At 41.1% G+C, this 21,361-nt stretch overlaps 1 protein-coding gene across 1 annotated transcript; it reads left to right on the top strand.

Moving 5' to 3' along the window:
* The first annotated feature begins 6,579 nt into the window (after positions 1-6,579).
* On the top strand, positions 6,580-21,328 carry LOC122352985 (chondroitin sulfate proteoglycan 4). The gene is made up of 10 exons (XM_043250794.1): positions 6,580-6,716; positions 7,922-8,085; positions 9,100-12,618; positions 12,701-13,174; positions 13,350-13,526; positions 13,949-14,147; positions 14,236-14,367; positions 14,667-14,842; positions 15,617-15,794; positions 15,891-21,328. The coding sequence occupies exons 1-10, from the start codon at positions 6,632-6,634 to the stop codon at positions 17,969-17,971; spliced, it is 7,185 nt and encodes a 2,394-aa protein (XP_043106729.1). The 5' UTR covers positions 6,580-6,631; the 3' UTR covers positions 17,972-21,328.
* Positions 21,329-21,361: the final 33 nt, after the last annotated feature.

The raw sequence follows: 21,361 nt of genomic DNA, 5'->3' as shown, positions 1-21,361 counted from the left end.
CAGATGACCTCACATGCCAGAGGATGGATAAATATCCTTTCTGCTTATTCAGCCACCGGCTGCTGTAATGTTAAGGCAGAGCAGTGCTAATGGCTTTGTGATGGCAGTGCGCTGCTTCGTTAATAGACGTTTGTGCTGGTAAAGGTGCGTTGGCTTCCCCTGGAGAGCGTTAGGGCCTCTGTATGTTTTTGAAAAGGCTTGTTAAAAGCAGCCCGCCTTGAGAGGTGGAAATGGGGCCAAAGTGGTGAACACAGCTGTGGCAGACCTCTATTGTCTTAGCCACTCATACACGGCTTCACGGAAAACACAAGCGCTGGACGTTCGGATCGACTCGAGGATTTTTTATGCAAGATAATACGTGCACGGTTAAAAAGGTTTGATTGCAGGCTTTAAAAAAAAAGAAAAAAAAGGATGTTGTAGGTGTTTCAGGAAGTGCGGTTTCCAGGTGGTGGCTATCATAATATGGCATTTGTTCCCGTACGCTCGTCAAACACTCCCTTCCTGTCTTCCCTTTCTGCTTTCTGCTGCACTAATATCTGCCTGGTTCTCGATCTAGGAAGACCTCGGGCATCAATCAGTGAATGACCTGATTTTGGATGACAAAAGGCTCTCTCTCACACACACACACACACACACACACACACACACACACACACACACACACACACACACACACATTTAGTGAGATAAAGAGCTTGGATCATCTCTTGCTCAATGTTCCAGACAGACTGTTTTGCTGTGTGTCTTTGTCCAAAATCAGCACAGCAGAGATTACGCTCACTGAATATCCCTCCACATCCTCTCAGCTGGGATAAACTGCTTATAATATCACTAAATCATTTATAATTGTTACCGTTCTATAATATGTGGTGTTTGGGATGAACATGTTTCCCTGTCTTTATAGTTCTGTTGTTACTTGGGTTCAGCAGTTTGTAGGGTTATAATGTTATAACCTAAGAAAATAGTCTTTTAAGAAATTGTCGCTGGTGGTTATCAGTCTAAAACTCTGGCCACTGCTTAGCAGCGCCCTTTGGATCACTATGGCGTTGCTAGGGAGTCCTGAGTGGTTGTTAGTCTGCTGCTAGTAGGGGCTTTGAGTCACTAAGGCGTTGCTAGGGAGTCCTGAGTGGTTGTTAGTCTGCTGCTAGTAGGGGCTTTGAGTCACTAAGGCGTTGCTAGGGAGTTGAGTGGTTGTTAGTCTGCTGCTAGTAGGGGCTTTGAGTCACTAAGGCGTTGCTATGGAATTCTGAGTGGTTGTTAGTCTGCTGCTAGTAGGGGCTTTGAGTCACTAAGGCGTTGCTAGGGAGTCCTGAGTGGTTGTTAGTCTGCTGCTAGTAGGGGCTTTGAGTCACTAAGGTGTTGCTAGGGAGTTCTGAGTGGTTGTTAGTCTGCTGCTAGTAGGGTCTTTGAGTCACTAAGGCGTTGCTATGGAGTTCTGAGTGGTTGTTAGTCTGCTGCTAGTAGGGGCTTTGAGTCACTAAGGCGTTGCTAGGGAGTTCTGAGTGGTTGTTAGTCTGCTGCTAGTAGGGGCTTTGAGTCACTAAGGCATTGCTAGGCAGTCCTGAGTGGTTGTTAGTCTGCTGCTAGTAGGGGCTTTGAGTCACTAAGGTGTTGCTAGGGAGTTCTGAGTGGTTGTTAGTCTGCTGCTAGTAGGGCTTTGAGTCACTAAGGCGCGTGCTAGGCAGTCCTGAGTGGTTGTTAGTCTGCTGCTAGTAGGGGCTTTGAGTCACTAAGGCGTTGCTAGGGAGTTCTGAGTGGTTGTTAGTCTGCTGCTAGTAGGGGCTTTGAGTCACTAAGGCGTTGCTAGGCAGTCCTGAGTGGTTGTTAGTCTGCTGCTAGTAGGGGCTTTGAGTCACTAAGGTGTTGCTATGGAGTTCTGAGTGGTTGTTAGTCTGCTGCTAGTAGGGGCTTTGAGTCACTAAGGCGTTGCTAGGGAGTTCTAGGTGATTGGCAGGGAATTGCTATGGTGTTTACTAGATGATTGCTGGGGTGTTTACTAAGTGTTTGCATACAGGACAGAACAACCCTCCGAAGTCTCTGAAACATTCTGTACACTAGATATTGTTAATCTGATATATTTTAATAGTAGCTCACTTCTCCTCTTAGGACAAATGATGTGCTGAATTACAGGCCTTATACTTACAATAATAATAGCAGTAGCAATAGTGCCTCAGCACCATAAATACTCCTCAGGCTCTAAAACCTGTCATTGCCTCCATCTTGTGTGTCTCTTTCGGTCTAAACAGTGTAATTGTCTCTGCCCCTGGGATTTAAACTTGTAATCCTTCACTAGCTTCTGTTGGGGGGAGACTCACCTAGTGGGCGGGTATGGAAATAGACAAACGGGGGCTTTCATTAATCTCCTTTACATCAGATCCCTTTAGTATCAGCACAGAGATCAGCTTTTCCCTTCTCAATCACAAAAACAGGGATTTGTTTGATATTCCACACCACGAAATATCCAATCTCCCTGCTAATGCTGTTATCCCGGTTAAACAGGAATTGACACACACATCCAGATACGTATGAAATGGGTCAAAACTATTCATTTTAAGATTCTTGCTCTCTCTCACAAGCGCTTCTCTTTCTTCGCTGTATGTGTGTAATGGATGCACGATGTAGTCGCGAGCAGTGTTTCAGGGCCACCAGCTGGCCCTTCCCTCCGTCGGGCGTCTAGATGGAGAAGATCAGATGTCAGAGGAATTCCCCTGAGCTCAGAGGCCTCTATCTCACAGTAAAGAGCCTCCGACTGCAGGCATGCAGAGCCACGCCGGTCGAATCTGAACGCGATCTAGAATATCAGTCAGATTGTGTTTACGTGTTTGTTTGTGTTTGGGCCATTGCTAAATGCTTTAGGGCTGTGCTTCTCAAAACTAGATCGCAGCTCTGTTCTGATAGGGTTGGAGACAGCAAGTCTGCAAATACTAAATACATTTTGACGGTTTGTTTTTCTAGACTATATAAACACTTCATGTTAAGTATATTTAACATATATACAGATATCTACCGTTCCACAGCATGGCGTCAATAAGCATTTACTGCCGGCCAAGGTTCTTTTTATTTGATCAAATAATACAGTAAAACAGTGATATTGAGAAATAATATTGCAATTCTGAATATATTGAACATTTAAAATGCAATTTATTCACGTGATTTAAAACTTCAGCGTTACTTTGGTCTTCAGTGTCATGATGCTTCGGAAATCACTCCAATTCAAAAGAACGTTTATTTAAAACACACACACACACACACAGACACACACACACACACACACACACACACACACACACACACACACACACACACACACACACACACACACACACACACACACACACACACACACACACACACACACACACACACACACACACACACACACACACACACACACACACACACACACACACACACACACACACACACACACACACACACACACACACACACACACACACACACACACACACACACACACAGACACACACAGACACACACACTCACACATACACACACACACACACACACACACAGACACACACACACACACACACACACACACACACACACACACACACACACACACACACACACAGACACACACACACACACACACACACACACACACACACACACACACACACAGACACACACACACACAGACAGACACACACACACACACACACACACACACACACACACACACACACACACACACACACACACACACACAGACACACACACAGACAGACACACACACACACACACACACACAGACAAACACACACACAGACAGACACACACACACACACACACACACACACACAGACACACACACTCACTTTGGTTCCTTTCCGCTGTCTCCTCTGGCTTTCTTAGTTGGGGTCACTTAATTTCCAGCGATTCCCGTCGATTTGATTACAAGGATCCTGTTGAAACCGAGCTGTTTCAGACAGGGGCATCTCTGAATTCAACAAAGAAATGCCTTGAACATGTAGTGTTTATTACATCACTCTCTGACTCTATTCTCCAGTTTGATACTGTTCAGTGCTCTGACACCATCTGTATTGTTAAAAGCGCTCTAGAAATAAAGGCCATTGATTGATTGAATTGAACATATTGCTAAGCATGTGCTTTGTGATCATTTTAATGTGTCATTTTGAAGCTTTAGTGCAAACAAATGCTAAGCGATAACTGTTTATAAATGATCAAAATTCCTCTTCAAACGTACATCAAAGAGAGCGTCTCAGTATTAGCAGGAGCGCTTGCTGTCTGCTTTCAATTGTTTTGCTGTTGCACAATCCCAGACTTATTCCAGAGGCCTGCTGTCTACGTTCACTCCGGATACGGCCTGTCTCATGGCAGTCAGAGATCCAAAAAAGTGGATTGTTATGCAATCTGGTGTCAGCCTACACCATGATCCACGAATAAAGTATGCATGTAGCCCAGTTACTGGGTCCAGAGCAGGCTTTTTCCATCCACTGCATATTGGAATAATTAAGAGTGTTTGGAGGCCGACGCTGATCTGTTAAAATCAGAACTTGTGGGTTTTGGAGCATTCTCAGGGACGTTGCATATTTGGTAATCTCCGAAAAAGTAGGCCTTTTGGGGGGAAAAAAATGTACCCTTCTTTTTCGTTATGCAACCATTTCAGGGTCAGTAATGTGTTTGGAACGACCCCGTTTGCTCTTAAAACTTCAGGCCCCGTTGCATTAAAATGTAAAATGTGTGTAGTTAAAGCAACGGCTCAACCAAAGACGTGTGGATGAGTTTGTTTCTTCATCAAATCAGATTTGGAGAAATGTGTCTCTGCGTCGGTGCCTCAGCAATGGATGTGAATGGGTGCCGTCAGAATGAGAGTCCAAACAGCTTGTAAAAACACCGCAATAAGCCACAGCAGTTTCCTCTTAGATTATCCGCTTTGGATCATTTTCACACGCGAATGGTTCTCGATCTGTGCCTCTATCTTTCCTGAGTCAGGTGAGACAGCTATATTGATTCGCTGTGGATTATATTGGACTCTGGTTCTGACGGCACCCATTCACTCCACGGCTGATACATCTCTCCAGATCTGTTCTGAAGAGGTTATCAGCTAATTTTGCGTGAACTATTCCTTTAAGAACATGCTTTAGTGAAGACATGTTTACATTCGTCAAAGTGATCCATAAGTCTTTCCCGATGTAGCGGTTGATCTCCGCCGAAGGAATATCAGTAAACACACGGCCCAGAACACGCTGCTCTGTATCACAGGATACAGGCCTGCCTCGTGTTCGTTTGGAACAATTATAGCCGTTCATAATGAAGTGAATCAGTCAACAGTTTCTCCAAACTGCCCCAGTGCTGACCCAGCTATGTTCTCTTCCCCTTCATTTGGATCCCGGCCACTTCGCTGGCACTCAAAAACAACAGGTTTTTAAAGCTTTGGCAATAACAAACATGTTTTCCCTGAACACTATTTATAAGAGTGTTAAGATGATTCAATAGCGCGGCTGAAATAACAGAACTTTTTATGCTTTTTCATGTTAAAGAGCAAGACAGATATTATAAGACACTGGAGTACACCGGATTTTGCCCCAGATAGATCAAATGTGGGAGCTTTTTTTTTTTTTAAACGTGTTACCTAACATTTACTTTTCTTGGCATGTCGACTTGTGGCTGGGTTGGTTTTGCTCCGTAGCTGTCAGATACACAGTCTGTATTTGACTTCCCTTAAAAATACAGAAGTGTGATGATATCAGGTAATACCATATACCCAAGAACTCAGGCATACAATATTTATATACTCCGGAGTACTTCCCAGCTACACGGTTTAAACGCCTTTTTTTCATGGAGATGTTGTGATAATGTTCTGTATTGAACACAGTGCATCTTATGTGTTTAATTGTGTGTTTAAAAAGATTATGTAAAGGTAACGATATGTCGATTTGGCCTACTTATTGATGGGCAAATGCTTTTTACATTTAATAAAAATAAATTGTAACGTTAATAAAATGTGTAACGTTAATATACACAATTATTATCTCGATAACAGAGGTTTTAACTTCTTTTATATTAGTTGTAACACTCACTGAAAAAGATGAAGCTGTTTTTAAGGCGTTATTCAGTGTGATCGCGCCCCCTCGTGGTCACTGTAAAAATATTGTAAATCAGTAAAAGCATCTTGAATTTGTCTATTTTGTAATATTATTTATATACCGATATTTTAAAAATATTTTTATATCTATAATGGTTATAAATGCCGGTACTTTTGATGCGTGCTCTGTTTATGGAGCCTGCAAATAAACATAATAAAGAAAGGCAAAACATGTAAGCATAAAGCATCGGATGATTCGAGCTATCCTGATGCATAAAGATGACAGACACGAGCCAGAACGGGTTTAGATGGTCTGCATCTTTCATCACTGCTGCTGAAGCGCAAGGACACTGAAGGATGTGAATGAAGAGGCGGGCCGGGTTCTGACGCCGCCTCATGAATATGCACGAAGGGGCGGGGCCGCCGTGACGTCCTTTAGATGACAGACCGCAGGTACGGTGATTTAAAGTTAACGATGATTTAAGATCGCGCCATGGACGTGCTTTGGGGAACATTAAAGCAGTAAGACGTTTGAATTGACCCGAAACGCTATGAAACATGTGGATTCACGTTTCCTTTGAGCAAAAGATTTTGTGGCACGTGTTCGTGCTTCTTTCTTTAACTGCAGGGAAGACTTTCGGAGGTGAGTGTACTATTATCATCTCATTAATATCTTATAATCAGTTCATACTCTTATTTGAGAAGCGGCCTTTTTTTGAACAAAGGTCAAATAGTTTTGTTTTCAGTAGTTCATGGATCTCTAGTTTCATCACAGCTGAATATGGCATTGGTTTTAATAATTCTGTTAAGATGGAGCGATTACTAATTATGTAAATGACGGGAAATATAAAGGGCACGTTTTAGATGGTGACGTGTAAAGAGTAGGCCTAATTAATACCTCTCTGTACAAAGTCACTTCTGCACATGTCTGATATGGGATTAGATATAATCCGATCTGTCCTAGTGCGTTTTGTTTACTTGCAGCATGAAAGAAAGAGACTTCCTCAAATCCAAAGACAGACAGAGACAGCAATCTGCAATTCAATGCATTTATTGCTAGAAATATGAGAGTATCTTTGTGTTTAAGCTCTTAAATATACGATACCCTGTGTTAATGACACGCAGTGCAATTATTCTGTACTAAAATTATGGACGTTTTATTAAAAATTAGTTTTCATAGTTAAGAAACTTAGAAAATCTATCCTAATTTAGTTTTTTTTAACAGGTGTTTTGTTTGCTGCCACTTTGTGGTGCATGATTAGTTTATACAGCAACGCAGACATCCTTTTACAATCTGTCCACCCACGGGTCGAATGATCAAATTTGAGCCATCTAAATAGTAAAAATTCCTAACTTTTGAAAGGCATGCTCATCCCCAGTCACTGTGCTTAATCTCTATTGACTCTTTGACACAGTGCTCTAGAAACGAAGCGGTGCTACTGTGCTCCTAAAAGGCGTTCGACACATTAAAATGCATTAATTGAATTCTGATAAAGCATTAGAGGGTTGCAGACACAACAGCACTTAGTCTAAACTGCATTAAGCGCAGAGCTGTTCAGGCCAATAAAAACTCTTCATTTACAGAGGCACTAGCAACTCGGATGCATACAGTATGCAAGAATAGTCCGTGCACTTATGATGACAGACAAAAGCTGAGGAGATTAAATGAAGGAAAGCTGCATTTCTTAAACAGCGAGACATATTGCCTTCTAGCATGTTTTTTGTTTTAAGGAATGTGTCCTTTGCCCTTACTGTTGTCAACTGCACTATGGGAAAAAACGTGGCATGTTTATGTATATGCTCTATTAAGCAATGGCATTACAAAACGTGTATAAAATGACTTTGCAGCTTCTTTCTATGGCGATGGGTTTGTGCATTTGAAAGCAGTTGAGTTGTCTAGTCAGACGTCGTTCCATGTACGCTTTCGAACCTCTGGAGCCAGTGGCCTGCTGTTCTTGGCAGCCGGAGAGACGGACTTCCTCTGTGTGGGGCTGAATTCTGGCAGAGCACAGGTGATTAATTGAATGCATTACATTTAAATGATTTCACTAAAAAGAGATATTCGTATACAACTCTATGTATTGGGATAAACTTTATTGTAACCTGTAATTTGACACTTAATTGCATAACATTTATTAGTTTCTCGTATATGCATGTATTCATTCCTTCATGAAACTGAAGGAATACAGTAATATCATTGTCTGAGATCACTGCAGTTCTGCAACTGCTGTAAGAGTTAACTGCAACTGCGGTTTACTGAGTGAAATGTTGCATGTGTTGATAAGTTCAGATGAATAAGGTAAACTACAGTATATGAATAATGAGCTTAAACTTATTCCTACTTATGGCAATCATCTGACTTGTAATGAGGTATGCGCTCCACGCAGATATTTTTTGCCCAGAGGCAAATACAATAGGCAAGTGATTTCTTGTTGCTTCCAGACAAATAAGGACCGTTCATAGTCTAAACCTCCAGATGCATCACTGTGTACTGACAAGTCTTTTCATGCTAAAACATTACTAACATGGCGACTCTCCACTACGAGTTTCTTAGCCGCACTGGGAGTGATTCACTTTTTAAAGCGTTAGTTTCCCCCAGAATGAAAATTTTGTTATTAATTACTCACCCACAAACCTGTAAGACCTTCATTCTTCTTCAGAACAAAAATTAAGATAATGTAGATTACATCAAATATGTAGGGGTCAAGTAATCTCTAAAATGGAAGAAGATGCAACTCAAGGGAGAAGTGTGATTGAGTAAATTATGTTATTTTTGTGTTTTCTTTACCCAAAAAAAGCACCTCAAAACTGAAGTTGAGCTACTAATGTCTGATTACTGATGTATTTACTATGTTTCTGGACCTGGATCATTTCAGTTGTGTCGCTGACTATGGAGGGTCAGATAGCTACAGGTCTTACAGGTTTGAAACAACATTAAAGTGAATGATGTTAATTTTGGGGTAAACTAACCCTTTAATAGTTTAATTCCTACATTAATATACAGATCTTCTCTCCATCACTGTCAGGTGCGGATTCAGCTTGGATCTGGGGAACGGATTATTCGTTCTGAGAAGGGTTTCCCCTTGAATGATCTGACCTGGCATACATTAGAACTTCAACATGATAATGAGAACATCACGCTTACTGTGGACAAAAACTCTGTAACATCTGCTAAGATGCCAGGGCCTGACTTTGAACTGGATGTCCAGGATGGACTTTTTGTCGGTGGTGTCGGGGATCTGGAAAAATCCTACCTCTCAACAAATGAAACTCCTGTTGGCTTTCGGGGATGTCTGGACGAGGTTCTGTTCAATGAGCATAACCTCCTGTCCTCCCTTAGGCCTTACTCCGGATACAAAATGATTCATGAGGTGTCGCTTGGTTGCAGCCCACAGTTTTCAGCCACTGTCAACGATTCTATAAGTTTTTTCAGTTCCAAAGCATTCATGTCCCTACCAACATGGGACGTACCCCAAGAGGGTGTATTTGAATGTGAAATGCATACAATATATTCAGAGGGCATCCTTTTATACAGCTCTGCAGGAAATGGTAACTATTTTGCCCTGGAGATCCAAAAGGGTCACCTTATTTCTATCATTAAAATAGGTGTAACCAAGACAGCCTTGCGTTCCTTGATGGTCATCAATGATGGGGCATGGCACATTTTGCGGCTCTATTTGTCTCCTTTGAATCTTCAGTTTACTTTGGGTTTGGAGATGCACAATTCCAGCTTTGGGATAAATGCCAGTGCGTTACAGTTTACTGGACCTCTGTTTCTAGGTGGGGTCGATGTCAGCACTTATGCAGAAGTCCGCAGGAATAGATTGCTCCCTATGGTAGGAAAGCGCTCAGGAGGAGGTTCGTTTAAAGGCTGTCTTAGGAATATCAGAGTTAATTACCAAAGGATGGGCCTTCCAAAAGCATTGGTGACCAAGGATATTTCTGTTGGTTGTGAACCACAAAAACAGCTTGGACCCAGTACCACAAGTCCATCAGTTATTACCATAGATTCTGAAAATATCACAGATGCTCTACCTGAGATGGACAAGAAAAATTTCCTTTTACTCAAGGATTTGGAGGTACTTGAAGGCGGACGGGCACCACTTGAGACTAAACACATTAAGATTAATCTAGAGTTTCGTAAACTTGGGATCCGACAGTCGCAGATTATGTTTCGGGTTGAAGAGCAGCCAGTCCATGGGCAACTCCGACTTGATGTTGACCCTGATCTGGGTGAGAACACCTTCAGTATTCTGGACCTCTGGCATGGAAGGGTCATGTATGTCCATGGAGGATCCGAGGACCTAGCAGATTTTTTCATGTTTTCCATCTTCACCAACAGCAAAAAGGAAGTGCCTAGCTTTCTCAAAGGGAACCGTCTGCACAGATTCAACATCAGCATCACGCCTGTCAATGACGCTCCCGAACTCAGCCTTCCTGAGGGCAGCCTCTTCATTCTTCTAGAGCGCTCCAGACGTCGTATGAGCACAGACGTCCTCAGGGTCATCGACCCTGACAGTAACTCCACAGACCTGGTGTTCTCAGTCATTGGAAACCTGAATGCTGTTTCAGGCTTTCTAGAGTTCGAGGACCAACCAGGCAGAGCAGTTACCTCATTTTCTCTAAGCGATCTAGAGCAGGGTAAAGTAAGTTATGTCCACAGAGGTGTCAAGAATGCCAGAATGGCTATTAGGGTGAGCGATGGGGACAGGTTAAGCAACACAGTGGTACTCAGGATCATAGCTGTTCCCCTAGAACACAAGGTTGCCAACAACACCGGAGTAGAGGTAACCCAAGGTGAAGCAACCTTTATTAGTAACAAACATCTTGCTGTGCAGGTCAATGTTCCTAAACAAGCTGTGGACATTCGCTATGATGTCACAGTGCCACCAATCTATGGTGAGCTTCAAAGGTTGCATTCAAGTGGGCAGTGGAAGCAGACAAGCACGTTTACGCAAAAACTTCTGGAAAAGGAGCGTCTACGATACCTCAACACCTTCCACGGGACGCAGCAAAGTAATGTCACTGACAGTTTCAAATGCAAAGCCACAGTCGGCTCAGCCATTACGGACGAGTTGTTGTTTTTGATTAGAGTACGCTGGATTCGTTATAGAATCACCAGAAATAAGGTGGAGATAGATGGTGAACAGAAAGTCACATTGACACCTCAACAATTCCACGTTGTTACCAAAGGGGCAAGACTTCCGGAAAATGACCTTCACATTCGTTTATTGACATTACCAAGGAAAGGACATCTTCTTCTCGATAATAAGATTTTAAAAAAGAACTCAAATTTCAGCCAAGATGACGTTTCTAATCACAAGTTGCACTATGAGCTCCTAGAAAGCCCAGTTGATGATACAAGGGACATGTTTCACTTTCAAGTATTTTCAAAATTTGCCCTGTCAGGGATTCATGAGTTTAGAATCAGCATCAAAGCAGATATTCATAACATAATTTTAAAAAATCATGGACTTTCTCTCTTGGAAGGGGAGAGCAAGGCCATTACTAAGGAAATGCTTTTTTCAGAGACACCCAGCTCTAGAGCAGTACACTACACTGTCACCAGCAGCCCTAAACATGGGGTACTGAAAAAAATAAACCTCTCTAATTCCTCTGCCAGCAATGACAGCATAACAGAGTTCACCAATCAGGACATTTCAGAGGAACGCATCTTGTATGTCCATGATGATAGTGAAACCGCCCATGATGCATTTACATTCCTGGCCTCTTTTGGCTCTCTGAAAAATAAGTCCCAAGGCACGGAGGGTACATTTAATATTTCCATCCAGTTGGTTAATGATCAGAAACCCATCCGTGTTGTGGATAAAGTTTTCCATGTGGTGCGTGACAGCCAGCGGTTGCTTACACTGGACGATTTGTGCTACCATGATGCTGACACAGACTTTGATGACAAAGATCTGCTTTATACCAGACGAAAGATCCCTATGGGTGAACTGGTCCTTTTAAATGACACCACACACAAGCTTTATCAATTTCATCAGAAGGACTTAGAAGCGAAGAGAGTGCTGTTCATTCACAAAGGAGTGAGTTACGGCCGCTTTGTCCTCTTCATATCTGATGGGAAACACTACACATCAACACTACTTGAAGTGTCGGCCCATGATCCATTTGTAAGGGTGGCGAACAACACGGGACTTTTGGTCCAGAAAGGCAAGATGGCCAGTTTAGGAGTTGCTAATTTCAGTATCTCCACTAATATGGACGTTAGGCATGATGAAGAAGTGGTCTTTGAGGTGTTTCTTCCACCGAGCCACGGGACTCTTTACTGCAATGATATAAAAGCATACACTTTCACACAGCATGACTTAAAGATGGGCCTTGTTGTGTATCATCACGATGACAGTGAAATACTGGAGGACTTTTTTAACTTCACCAGCAAAGTTAAAGGCCTCCGTCTGGATGTAAGTGTGCCAGTTAAGGTGTACCTTGAGAGTCACCAGAAGCCTCCAAGAGTTATTCACAATAACCCAGTTGTGGTGGAAGAAGGAAAGCCTGTCAAAATCAACAAGGAAATTCTCCAGGTTAGTTTTAGCCCCTTTAAAATCTTCAGATTATGAAATGTAGACTATTATATATTTAACATGTATATGCGGTGTGTTTCAGGTTGTTCATGAGGATAACAAACCGTTTGAGATTGTGTATACTGTGAAGGTGGCACCCACCTATGGTTTTCTGCGGATATCTATGCTAGAAGAAAATCACTACCGTGGCAGTCAAGAGAATCCCATCCAAAGCTTTTCGCAGGGTGATATCAATGAAGGGCATGTTCAGTATGTTCAAACCGAACGTGGATATGTTAATGACTCTTTCTCACTTGACATAACCAATGGCGTTCTAACAGTCTGTGACCTTGTAGTCATAGTGGATATTATCCCACTGCACATCCCATTAGAGGTGTCCAACATGACCCTGATAGAGGGTTCTTCTAAAGCTCTCACTCAGGATATCATCAAAGTTGTCCACCGACACTTTCAAGGACTTCAGATCTTCTTTCTTGTAACCGAGGGGCCGCATCATGGGCGAATTGAACACTCAAGGATCCCTGGTGTTCCCATCCCATCTTTCACAAGGGCTCAAGTGAGTTCTCCTCTTGACTTGTTTATTTTCACTCCCATATAACAAAGATTAAAACAAGGCAATACAGTTATCGTTTATATTAGTAAATATGTATAATGATTATGAAAGGATTATATTCACTAGTGATTTTTAGAATGAGTGTTGTTACAGAATTGTATTCTTTCTTTTGCCACAGGCTGAACAGGGATTCATATTCTATGTCCATGATGGAAGTGAGACATTGGCTGATAATTTTACAGTGGTGGCCAATAACACAGATATCCGGAAGCAAAGTTTGCCATTTGTGGTTTATGCCAATATAACACCCATTAACGACGAACCTCCAATTGTAACTGTCAACAGAATACTCAAGGTGACGTTTTTCCTTTAAGCTAATGTGTAATCTTTTTATATGTATAGTATTATGAAATTTTAATTGTAGGTTATAAAACAAAAACACAGTAAAACATGACGGCAAACTGGATTTTTTCAAATGACAGATTTCATTTTCTTCCCACAAACCCAACAAATTTGTGCACTAGCACTAAAATAGGGCATTCATCTAATATAGGTTTGGCATGCACTGTTTTTCCATTTTCATCATGGAAAAAAGCACTGGTTAAAACTGTTAATCTGTGTGGAGGCCTAGTCTTTAGATGCCCACTTTGGCCAGTAGGAGGCTCAGTAAACACATTCTAAAATAGCCTCTGGTGTAAGAAAAAAGTTTCTAGTGAAAAATGTCAAACCTCACCTGACAAAACATGAGAACTAATGGCATTGTGTTTCTTTCTTTAGGTGTGGGAAGGTTCTGTAACACAGATAACCACTGAAGACCTCAGTTCCGAGGATCCAGATTCTCCTCCCGAGAGTCTAGAATTCATCATCACTCCACCAAGCAATGGACATCTAGCCCTGAAGAGCGCCCCCTCCAGGCCCGTTCTGAACTTCACCCAAGAGCATATCAGTCATGGCCAGCTGGTGTTTGTACATAGTGGTCAGTTTGCGTTATAAAGTGCCCGTAAGATTTGATAACCCATTTTCCTTGATCTCTCAGTAGGTCTTTGGTATTTATGTTTTGAAAGGTGCCCTATCTGGAGGATTTCACTTTCAAGTCAACGATGGGTTGAACTTTGCTCCAAGGCAAATCTTCAGTGTGACAGCCCAATCTCTGGTTATCAGCTTAGAGAAAAATCAAGAGCTCAAAGTTTTCCCAGGTTTGATTTTATTGTGCTTTACAGAAAATTCAGGACTTCCTTGTAGCCACTTTTTTTTATTTTTTTAAAAATACATTCCTTTAAATAACATTTTCTACTGCTGTTAATGTTATATATTTTTAGAAGAAATTAGTTAGTAATGGTGCTGTTAATATGAAGCAATGGGGTATTGTAGCAGACTTCATCAGCTGGACTGGATTGTAATAAGTGAAACTCAGACTAGCCTAGTCTTTGAAATGATAATGGTGCAACTGTCTGTGCGATGTAAATGATGTATTTCCTGTATCCTTCTTCCACAGGGGCTTCAGAGTTAATTACTGAGGATGACCTGCTGATAATCACAAATGACTTTGATGATATTTATGGCAATCGCACCATTGCATACACTGTGACATCACCTCCAAGATTTGGCGGCCTGATTTGGAAAAAAGATGAAAATTCCACAGAAGAAATCTCCTCCTTTACCCAAAACATGGTATTTATGAAATCTGCTTCCAAGTTTAGTTGGCTGATGGTAAAATGTGTACTTCACATGGAAGCGTTCTTTAATTCCAGAGAGGAATTGGTGCAGGAAAGATGCATTGCTAAGACAAAAGCAAACTACACATTTTAATTGTCTATATGACATTAATGATGTATTTCCATGTCAAAACAACTTCACTGCATTGCAGTGTTGTTGTCCTGACAAAAATTGTAGCCAAACTCTAGTCAAAACTTATTTTCCGAGCTTGTAATATAAAGTTGAACCTATGAAAATGGTTTTAAAAAGCACATGCGCTATAGTTTCATCACATTATAGTGTTGCAACATCAGTCTTTGTACAGTTACTCAACTATAGTTGAGTGGGTTGATAATATGGTTAGTTTCCTGTGGTTAGTTGCATTGAAAACATATGAGCACACATATCCTACACTATAAATTCCTACACTATAAATTCAGGGGATTTCATTATTTTGCATACTGTATTTTAACTTCAGCATGGTAGATTTGTCTTAGTTTGACTGCTCTTACCTTGGCAGCCAACAACAGCACACTTAACCTTGCACACCTTTTTATATAAAGTTATTCTGTTAAAATCATTCAGTCGATCTTTTATCCTTTTTAAAATAAATTTCTATGGAGACAGGAACACAACAGCATCCAAACAAAAGTCATAATCCATCTTAATGGCGCTCATCTGTTTCTCAGGAAAAAGGTGGATAGGATCATTCTGCCTTAGAAATAAGCTAACTGACTTCTGTTATTGTAGGTGAAGGAACATGCTGTGCTGTATGCACAGACTAAACCTATTTCATGGAGTGCTACAGATTCCTTTACCTTCACTGCATCATGCCCCCCAGCATACCTCCAAGCTCATACCTTTAATATCCACATCTCATATGAAAATACAGGCCCGGAGCATAGGAGTGCACTCTTAACAAATACTGGTAATGATTTATGACTTCTGCTTATTTTAATAATAACAATTGTAAAATATAATTACCTTCACATCAACAACACTAACAAACATATTTATTATTTAGGTGCTGTTGTCGCCGAAGGCAGTAGTGTTCTCATTGATAAATCAAAACTGGATGCTGCAAACTTTTTGGGAAAATTAGATGAAGCTGAACGCAATTTCTATGAGATCTGGTTCGAAATCACCTCTTCACCCCACCATGGTACAATTGTTGTAGGTGAGAAGAACCTGACACATCAAAGACCAAAGTTCTCTCAACTTAACCTTCATAAGCATGGAATCATTTATGTACATGACGACTCTGAGACCACTCATGATAACTTCACTTTTGACGTGTGGCTAATTCCCAAAGGAAAGCCTGTTCAACGACCTCAGAATATAGATTATATAGTATCTGGAATATTTAACATCACTGTCACCCCTGTAAATGATCGGCCTCCTGTGCTCAAGTCCGGATCCCTTCGACTCAAAGTAGTCAAAGGGGACACCGTGACCTTGGAACCCGAGAACCTTTATGTGGAGGACCAAGACACTCCACCTGAGGAACTTTCGTATACTGTCATCAGCAAGCCCAAAAATGGCTTCCTTGCTTTGGAGGGTCAGCTTAACAAGTCTATCAGCACCTTCACCCAAGCTGATGTAAATCAAGGAAGGGTGCACTTTGTGCAAAAAGGGGAACTCTCATCAGGGGTTATCTACTTCAGCATCACTGATGGATTCCACAGACCACTCTACAAGCTCTTCAGTGTAGAGGTGGAGAATATCACCATTAGTGTGGTCAACAACACTGGACTGACTCTGCTGCAAGGCCAGACCACAGTGACTCTGACATTTGAGAACCTGGCCGCAGTGTCTAATGAGAGACATGCATCCATCAAGTATTTGGTTACAAGCCCACCAAGTCATGGGAGTGTCATGGTTATGAAAGAACCAGTCACACACTTTGACCAAGAGGATCTGCACACTGGCAGAGTGTTTTATAACATGAGTGACATGTCGTCCCCTCGAGACTGCTTTGAGTTTATGGTCTTCACATCTGAGAGTAACCTGACCAACCAGGTGGTCAACATCACAGTCAAGCCACTGATCCACCTTGGAGAGCATGTCAGGATCCCAGATGGCATTCCAGTGAAGCTACGAAAGGACGTCCTGGATGCTACAGAATTGGCCTCCCTTAGTGCTAGCGATCCAGTTTTTGAAATCGTTGAGCCGCCGAAACATGGAAAGCTAGTCAAAATTACATTTGACCTCGGAGGAGCCTCTCACTCGGTGGAGTCCTTCTCATTCAGGGATGTGGAACAAGGCAGAGTAGCTATTGAGGAACACATCAACCTCCACACCATTTATGGCAACGCAACAGCACCCAGGTACAACATCACTGCGGTCCATCCACTCAATGACTCGTTCGTTTTCCTTTTGAAGGCAGACAATGTCCAGCCTGCCATGGGCGAATTTGTGTACCTGGTATTACCTTATGACCCCCTTACAGGGAAGCATATGCTTTCAGAGCCGACGATGCCGACGTTAAACAGAACAACAAATGCTATGTACCCTCCATCTCACACAGATCCATCAACAAGACCACACAGGACAGCTTCAAAGCTAAAACCACGAAACCGCTGGGGAAACCACACACGAAGCAGATCCACGGTCCCTCACGTGCACCGTACCACTATGAGCAAGTCGGACCCCTCCCCGAAAAACACTTTGGTGAGGATGGAGTCTTTACCGAGACCTGCATCTGATCCCCTGCTCATCATCCTGCCACTTCTGGCCTGCCTCCTCCTGATTGTTATTCTTGTGGTTCTCATACTTGTCTTCCGGCACCGAAGGGAAAAGCGTGCCCACCCGGCAATGATACAGGACCTAACAGGGAACCCTGGAGAAGATATTTTAGCCAGAGGCCCGTATCTGGGTCAGCCTGAGAGAAGTCTCACTGTTCCTTCGGTTATAGTAACCCCACTCACTCCGAGTTGCTCGGATAGTCCTGTTTTACAGGAAGTACATGATGCAGCTTTGGTGCCAGCAGTTGAACAAGCTGTGTCTCCATTTCTCCTTTGCACATGGAATCCACTTAACCCCGTTTCTGTCCAGCAATGTTCACCAGCAACACCACCCCTCAAACAAAACCAATACTGGGTCTGACTCAGCTTTTTTTTTTTTTTTATCACATCCAGATGTTGCTTGAAGTCATTTTGTGAACTATCAATGTGCATGACCATCATAGGAGACAAATCTGGCAGAACAAAGCGACTAACTTTCATACCATACATTGGGAAACGTAAATATCTAATCATACTATTGCTGACGTTTGGTTTTTCACCTTGCAGACTCTGAAGGTCTCTTGGCTCAGTATCAAGGGATAGACTGTCAAGTAACTAAAAATTTAACATTCATTTTTAATGTTAATCCTATTGTTTCAGTTTTGTCCTGCCACAGCTTAGATGTTTTTGTGGCTTTGTTTTTTTGTTGTTGTTTCTTTTGTTTCTTACAAAACACAGATGGCCACCAAATCTTATTACATATATCTTATTACATTTTCCAATATACATAGTCAGAAAAAATGTGGAAGAATTTTACATTTAGCTCTGGGCAGGGTACCGGTGTAACTCTTAAGGCCCCGATATACTTCAAACAAAATCGAAGAATGAACTGAAATTACATGATTTTTTTTAACCAAATCAGATTTCAAAACAGGTGTGTTCTGAAGCTGGATTTTTTCTTCACGGTTGGTCTCTCTTTCTGCCGGGGTCAGGGAGCAACATCTCCAAGTCACTATATATATAGCTGAGCTGCCACAGATATGTCTTCGCCTCTATAACGAAAGCAATTAATTCCTACAAAGAAATTACAACAAAGCTCATGTCAACGACCCGGAGTTAAAAGCGACGTAAAGAAACACAAGTGTCAGAATGTTTGAAACAGCCTTTTCCAACTTCTTTTTGCCCTCAGAAGAATGAAAAAGAAGTTTGTTTGAAGTATGTTGGGCCCTTTAAGGTACTAATATGCACCCTTTATGCAAATGTACAAACTAGCAATGTTTCATTCATCTTACTGAATGTAGTATAATCCAAATGTTGTCCTAAATTTAAATCCTTTGCACATTTTAGAGGTCAAACATTAGAAGTGTTTACATGCAATGTACTTGGTTTTTATAAAATACAGATATAGGTCGCTGTTCTGCTGAACCCTTCATGTAGTAACAATACATTATTGTTTTAATGATTATAAGCAGGGGCGGAGCAAGGGGCGTGGCCGTGGCAGTTTTTGTCCCTTTATTTTCCTTGGCAAGAAGTCCATTTATTAAGATGCGGAGCTGTTGTTTCTCTTTTATCAAATCAGACGCGCACTTCAACTTCAGCATCAGCCACAAGTCAAACGAGTGCAGAAAATGTGCCAGACGTAGAGTCAGTAGAGTGCTGTCTGATGAGATGTTATACATCAGTAAAACAAACTTCCCCATCCTGGCAGATGTTTTACTGTGCTCACACTCTCCAACTTTATATGACTCTTTATGGCCAACTTGAAACAGCATACAATATAGTTCATTAAATGACAAAAAAGCAATTAAAGCTGCAAACTGTGCATATATGTATAATATGAATGTTTCTCAAATACATGCACTAAAATATATTCTGCAATTTGAGATCACATAAGGCACGAGCTAATAATGTTTTGTTTTTTTTTTTCGTAATTTAATGCACAAATGTGAGCAGGGTGCATTTAACTCTGGGTGTTTTGAGAACCAGAACCAAGCCGACTGGACAATGGACGATAGTCAGCTCCTTTATTAAAATACCTGGAGGTGAAGAATAATATAGTAGAAGGCCCCGCCACTGATTATAGAGTTGCTTAAATAAAAAAAAATATTGTTATTACATGTTAGACTACAGGCAAGTGCAATAGGGAAGATAAATAAATTCACTTTGTTTGTTATTATATATAGTGCAAGAAACAGAATATACAAGATAACTAAGCTGAATATTTCTTTCACTTCTTCTATCTAAATGTTTTTTTTGCTGTACCCAATGCCTTATGTTTATTTATATAATCACTTTGCTGTAAAAAGTGTCAGAACGTAACGCAATTGAAGAGAGAACTGAAACTACAGTAAGGTGCAGTTTAAAGAAGTGTCTAAAATTAAAATACCACAAAAACAAAACCACCCTCAGAAATATTGCATCACAATTTTTACATTCTTAGCAAGATGGCATTAGTGGGAGATACAACAGAAACATGCGTTTATCTTTTATTACCTATAATTTACTACGGGCTACAGATTCATGAATGTTTACATGTATGTGTGTATTTACGTCTGTGTGAATGTTAGATGCATTCATGTAAAAATGATTGTCGTTAAATGTATAAATCTATTAATTAATAAATTATTGTTTTTTTATAATCCTATGGACAGTTTTGAAACATAACAGAATCAAATGTATGATTAATACAGTATATAACATACAAGAATGTAATTAGGGTTAGGGTTGAATTGCATTGCATTACTGGTAATTAATTTAATATAGCACCAAAATATTGATATGAACAGTGCTCAATAAAAACTCAAATGAACAGTGCAGTCATTCTTTTCCCCATTAGCGTTGTTTTATGCACAAAACGTGTGGGCTTGTTAGTGATCAGGTTGTGTGAATAAATTCTTCATGATTAAGCGTGTGGAAAGAGAAGCCTAACTTTAGCTCTGATAAATAATTCAAACGCAGTGAGAGACCGACTGCTCCGGGCAGCTCTGCTTTTTCTCCCTAGTAAGCACAGAAACTAATAACGGTGTAATCTCCTTCAAGAGGGCATTTGATTGATTGGAGCTCTGAGGCCCGAGTACGTCCATCTTGGATGATAATTCTTCCCTTTTCGAGTCTTTTTCAAGAGTTCTTAAAACATTTTTATGATGGACCACTTTAAGAGTAAAACAATAAAACTCTATTCTAAACTATTCTCAAACTAAAATATTGATAAGCATTTCTAACATATCCCCTACACTGACCCGTAACAGTTAAATTGTCAAAGTGAGACAACGGATTATTTTTGTCAATACGCATGTTGATCAGTTGACTGTTGTTTTGAACTTATTGGATGATTAATTGAATGTCTGTGCTTTTTGTCAAATATCTATATTTAGGTCTGTTTTGTTAAACCAGCTCATAAAACTGGCAGACCAGTGGGAATCTCTCACCAGGGGTCCAGAGTTTGACAAATACAGTTCCATTTTTAAGGTTTCACTTCATTTGTTTTTGCTCATGCAGCTGATTATGGTCTCGAGCTCTTAAAATATATCCACTAAGCTCACGTTAAACTGAATAATGAAAGTGCTGGTAAACTAGTAGCGTGAGGGATCCTCTCTGCCTCGTCTGGAATGTCCTCGAGATAAAGAGGGTTCAGCCCATGTTTTCTAGGTCATTGTTCCTTTGCACTTCTCCTCCAGGGCCGAGAAACTGTGTCTCATCTTTCTCTTGCAAGCTCCTAATATAAAACAGACACAGGCCTCTCCTTCAGAGCGAATTAGATAGAGGTTAATAA

Source organism: Puntigrus tetrazona, chromosome 10 (assembly GCF_018831695.1).
Source record: "Puntigrus tetrazona isolate hp1 chromosome 10, ASM1883169v1, whole genome shotgun sequence".
Classification (NCBI taxonomy): Eukaryota; Metazoa; Chordata; class Actinopteri; order Cypriniformes; family Cyprinidae; genus Puntigrus; species Puntigrus tetrazona.
This window is presented reverse-complemented; position numbering and strand designations above follow the sequence as displayed.

Coding starts and splice junctions, on each gene's coding strand:
- LOC122352985 (XM_043250794.1), top strand. CDS start 6,632: ATGTGGATTCACGTTTCCTTTGAGCAAAAGATTTTGTGGCACGTGTTC. Junction 6,717..7,921: donor TGCAGGGAAGACTTTCGGAG/GTGAGTGTACTA, acceptor ATGACTTTGCAG/CTTCTTTCTATGGCGATGGG. Junction 14,148..14,235: donor GCTGGTGTTTGTACATAGTG/GTCAGTTTGCGT, acceptor ATGTTTTGAAAG/GTGCCCTATCTGGAGGATTT.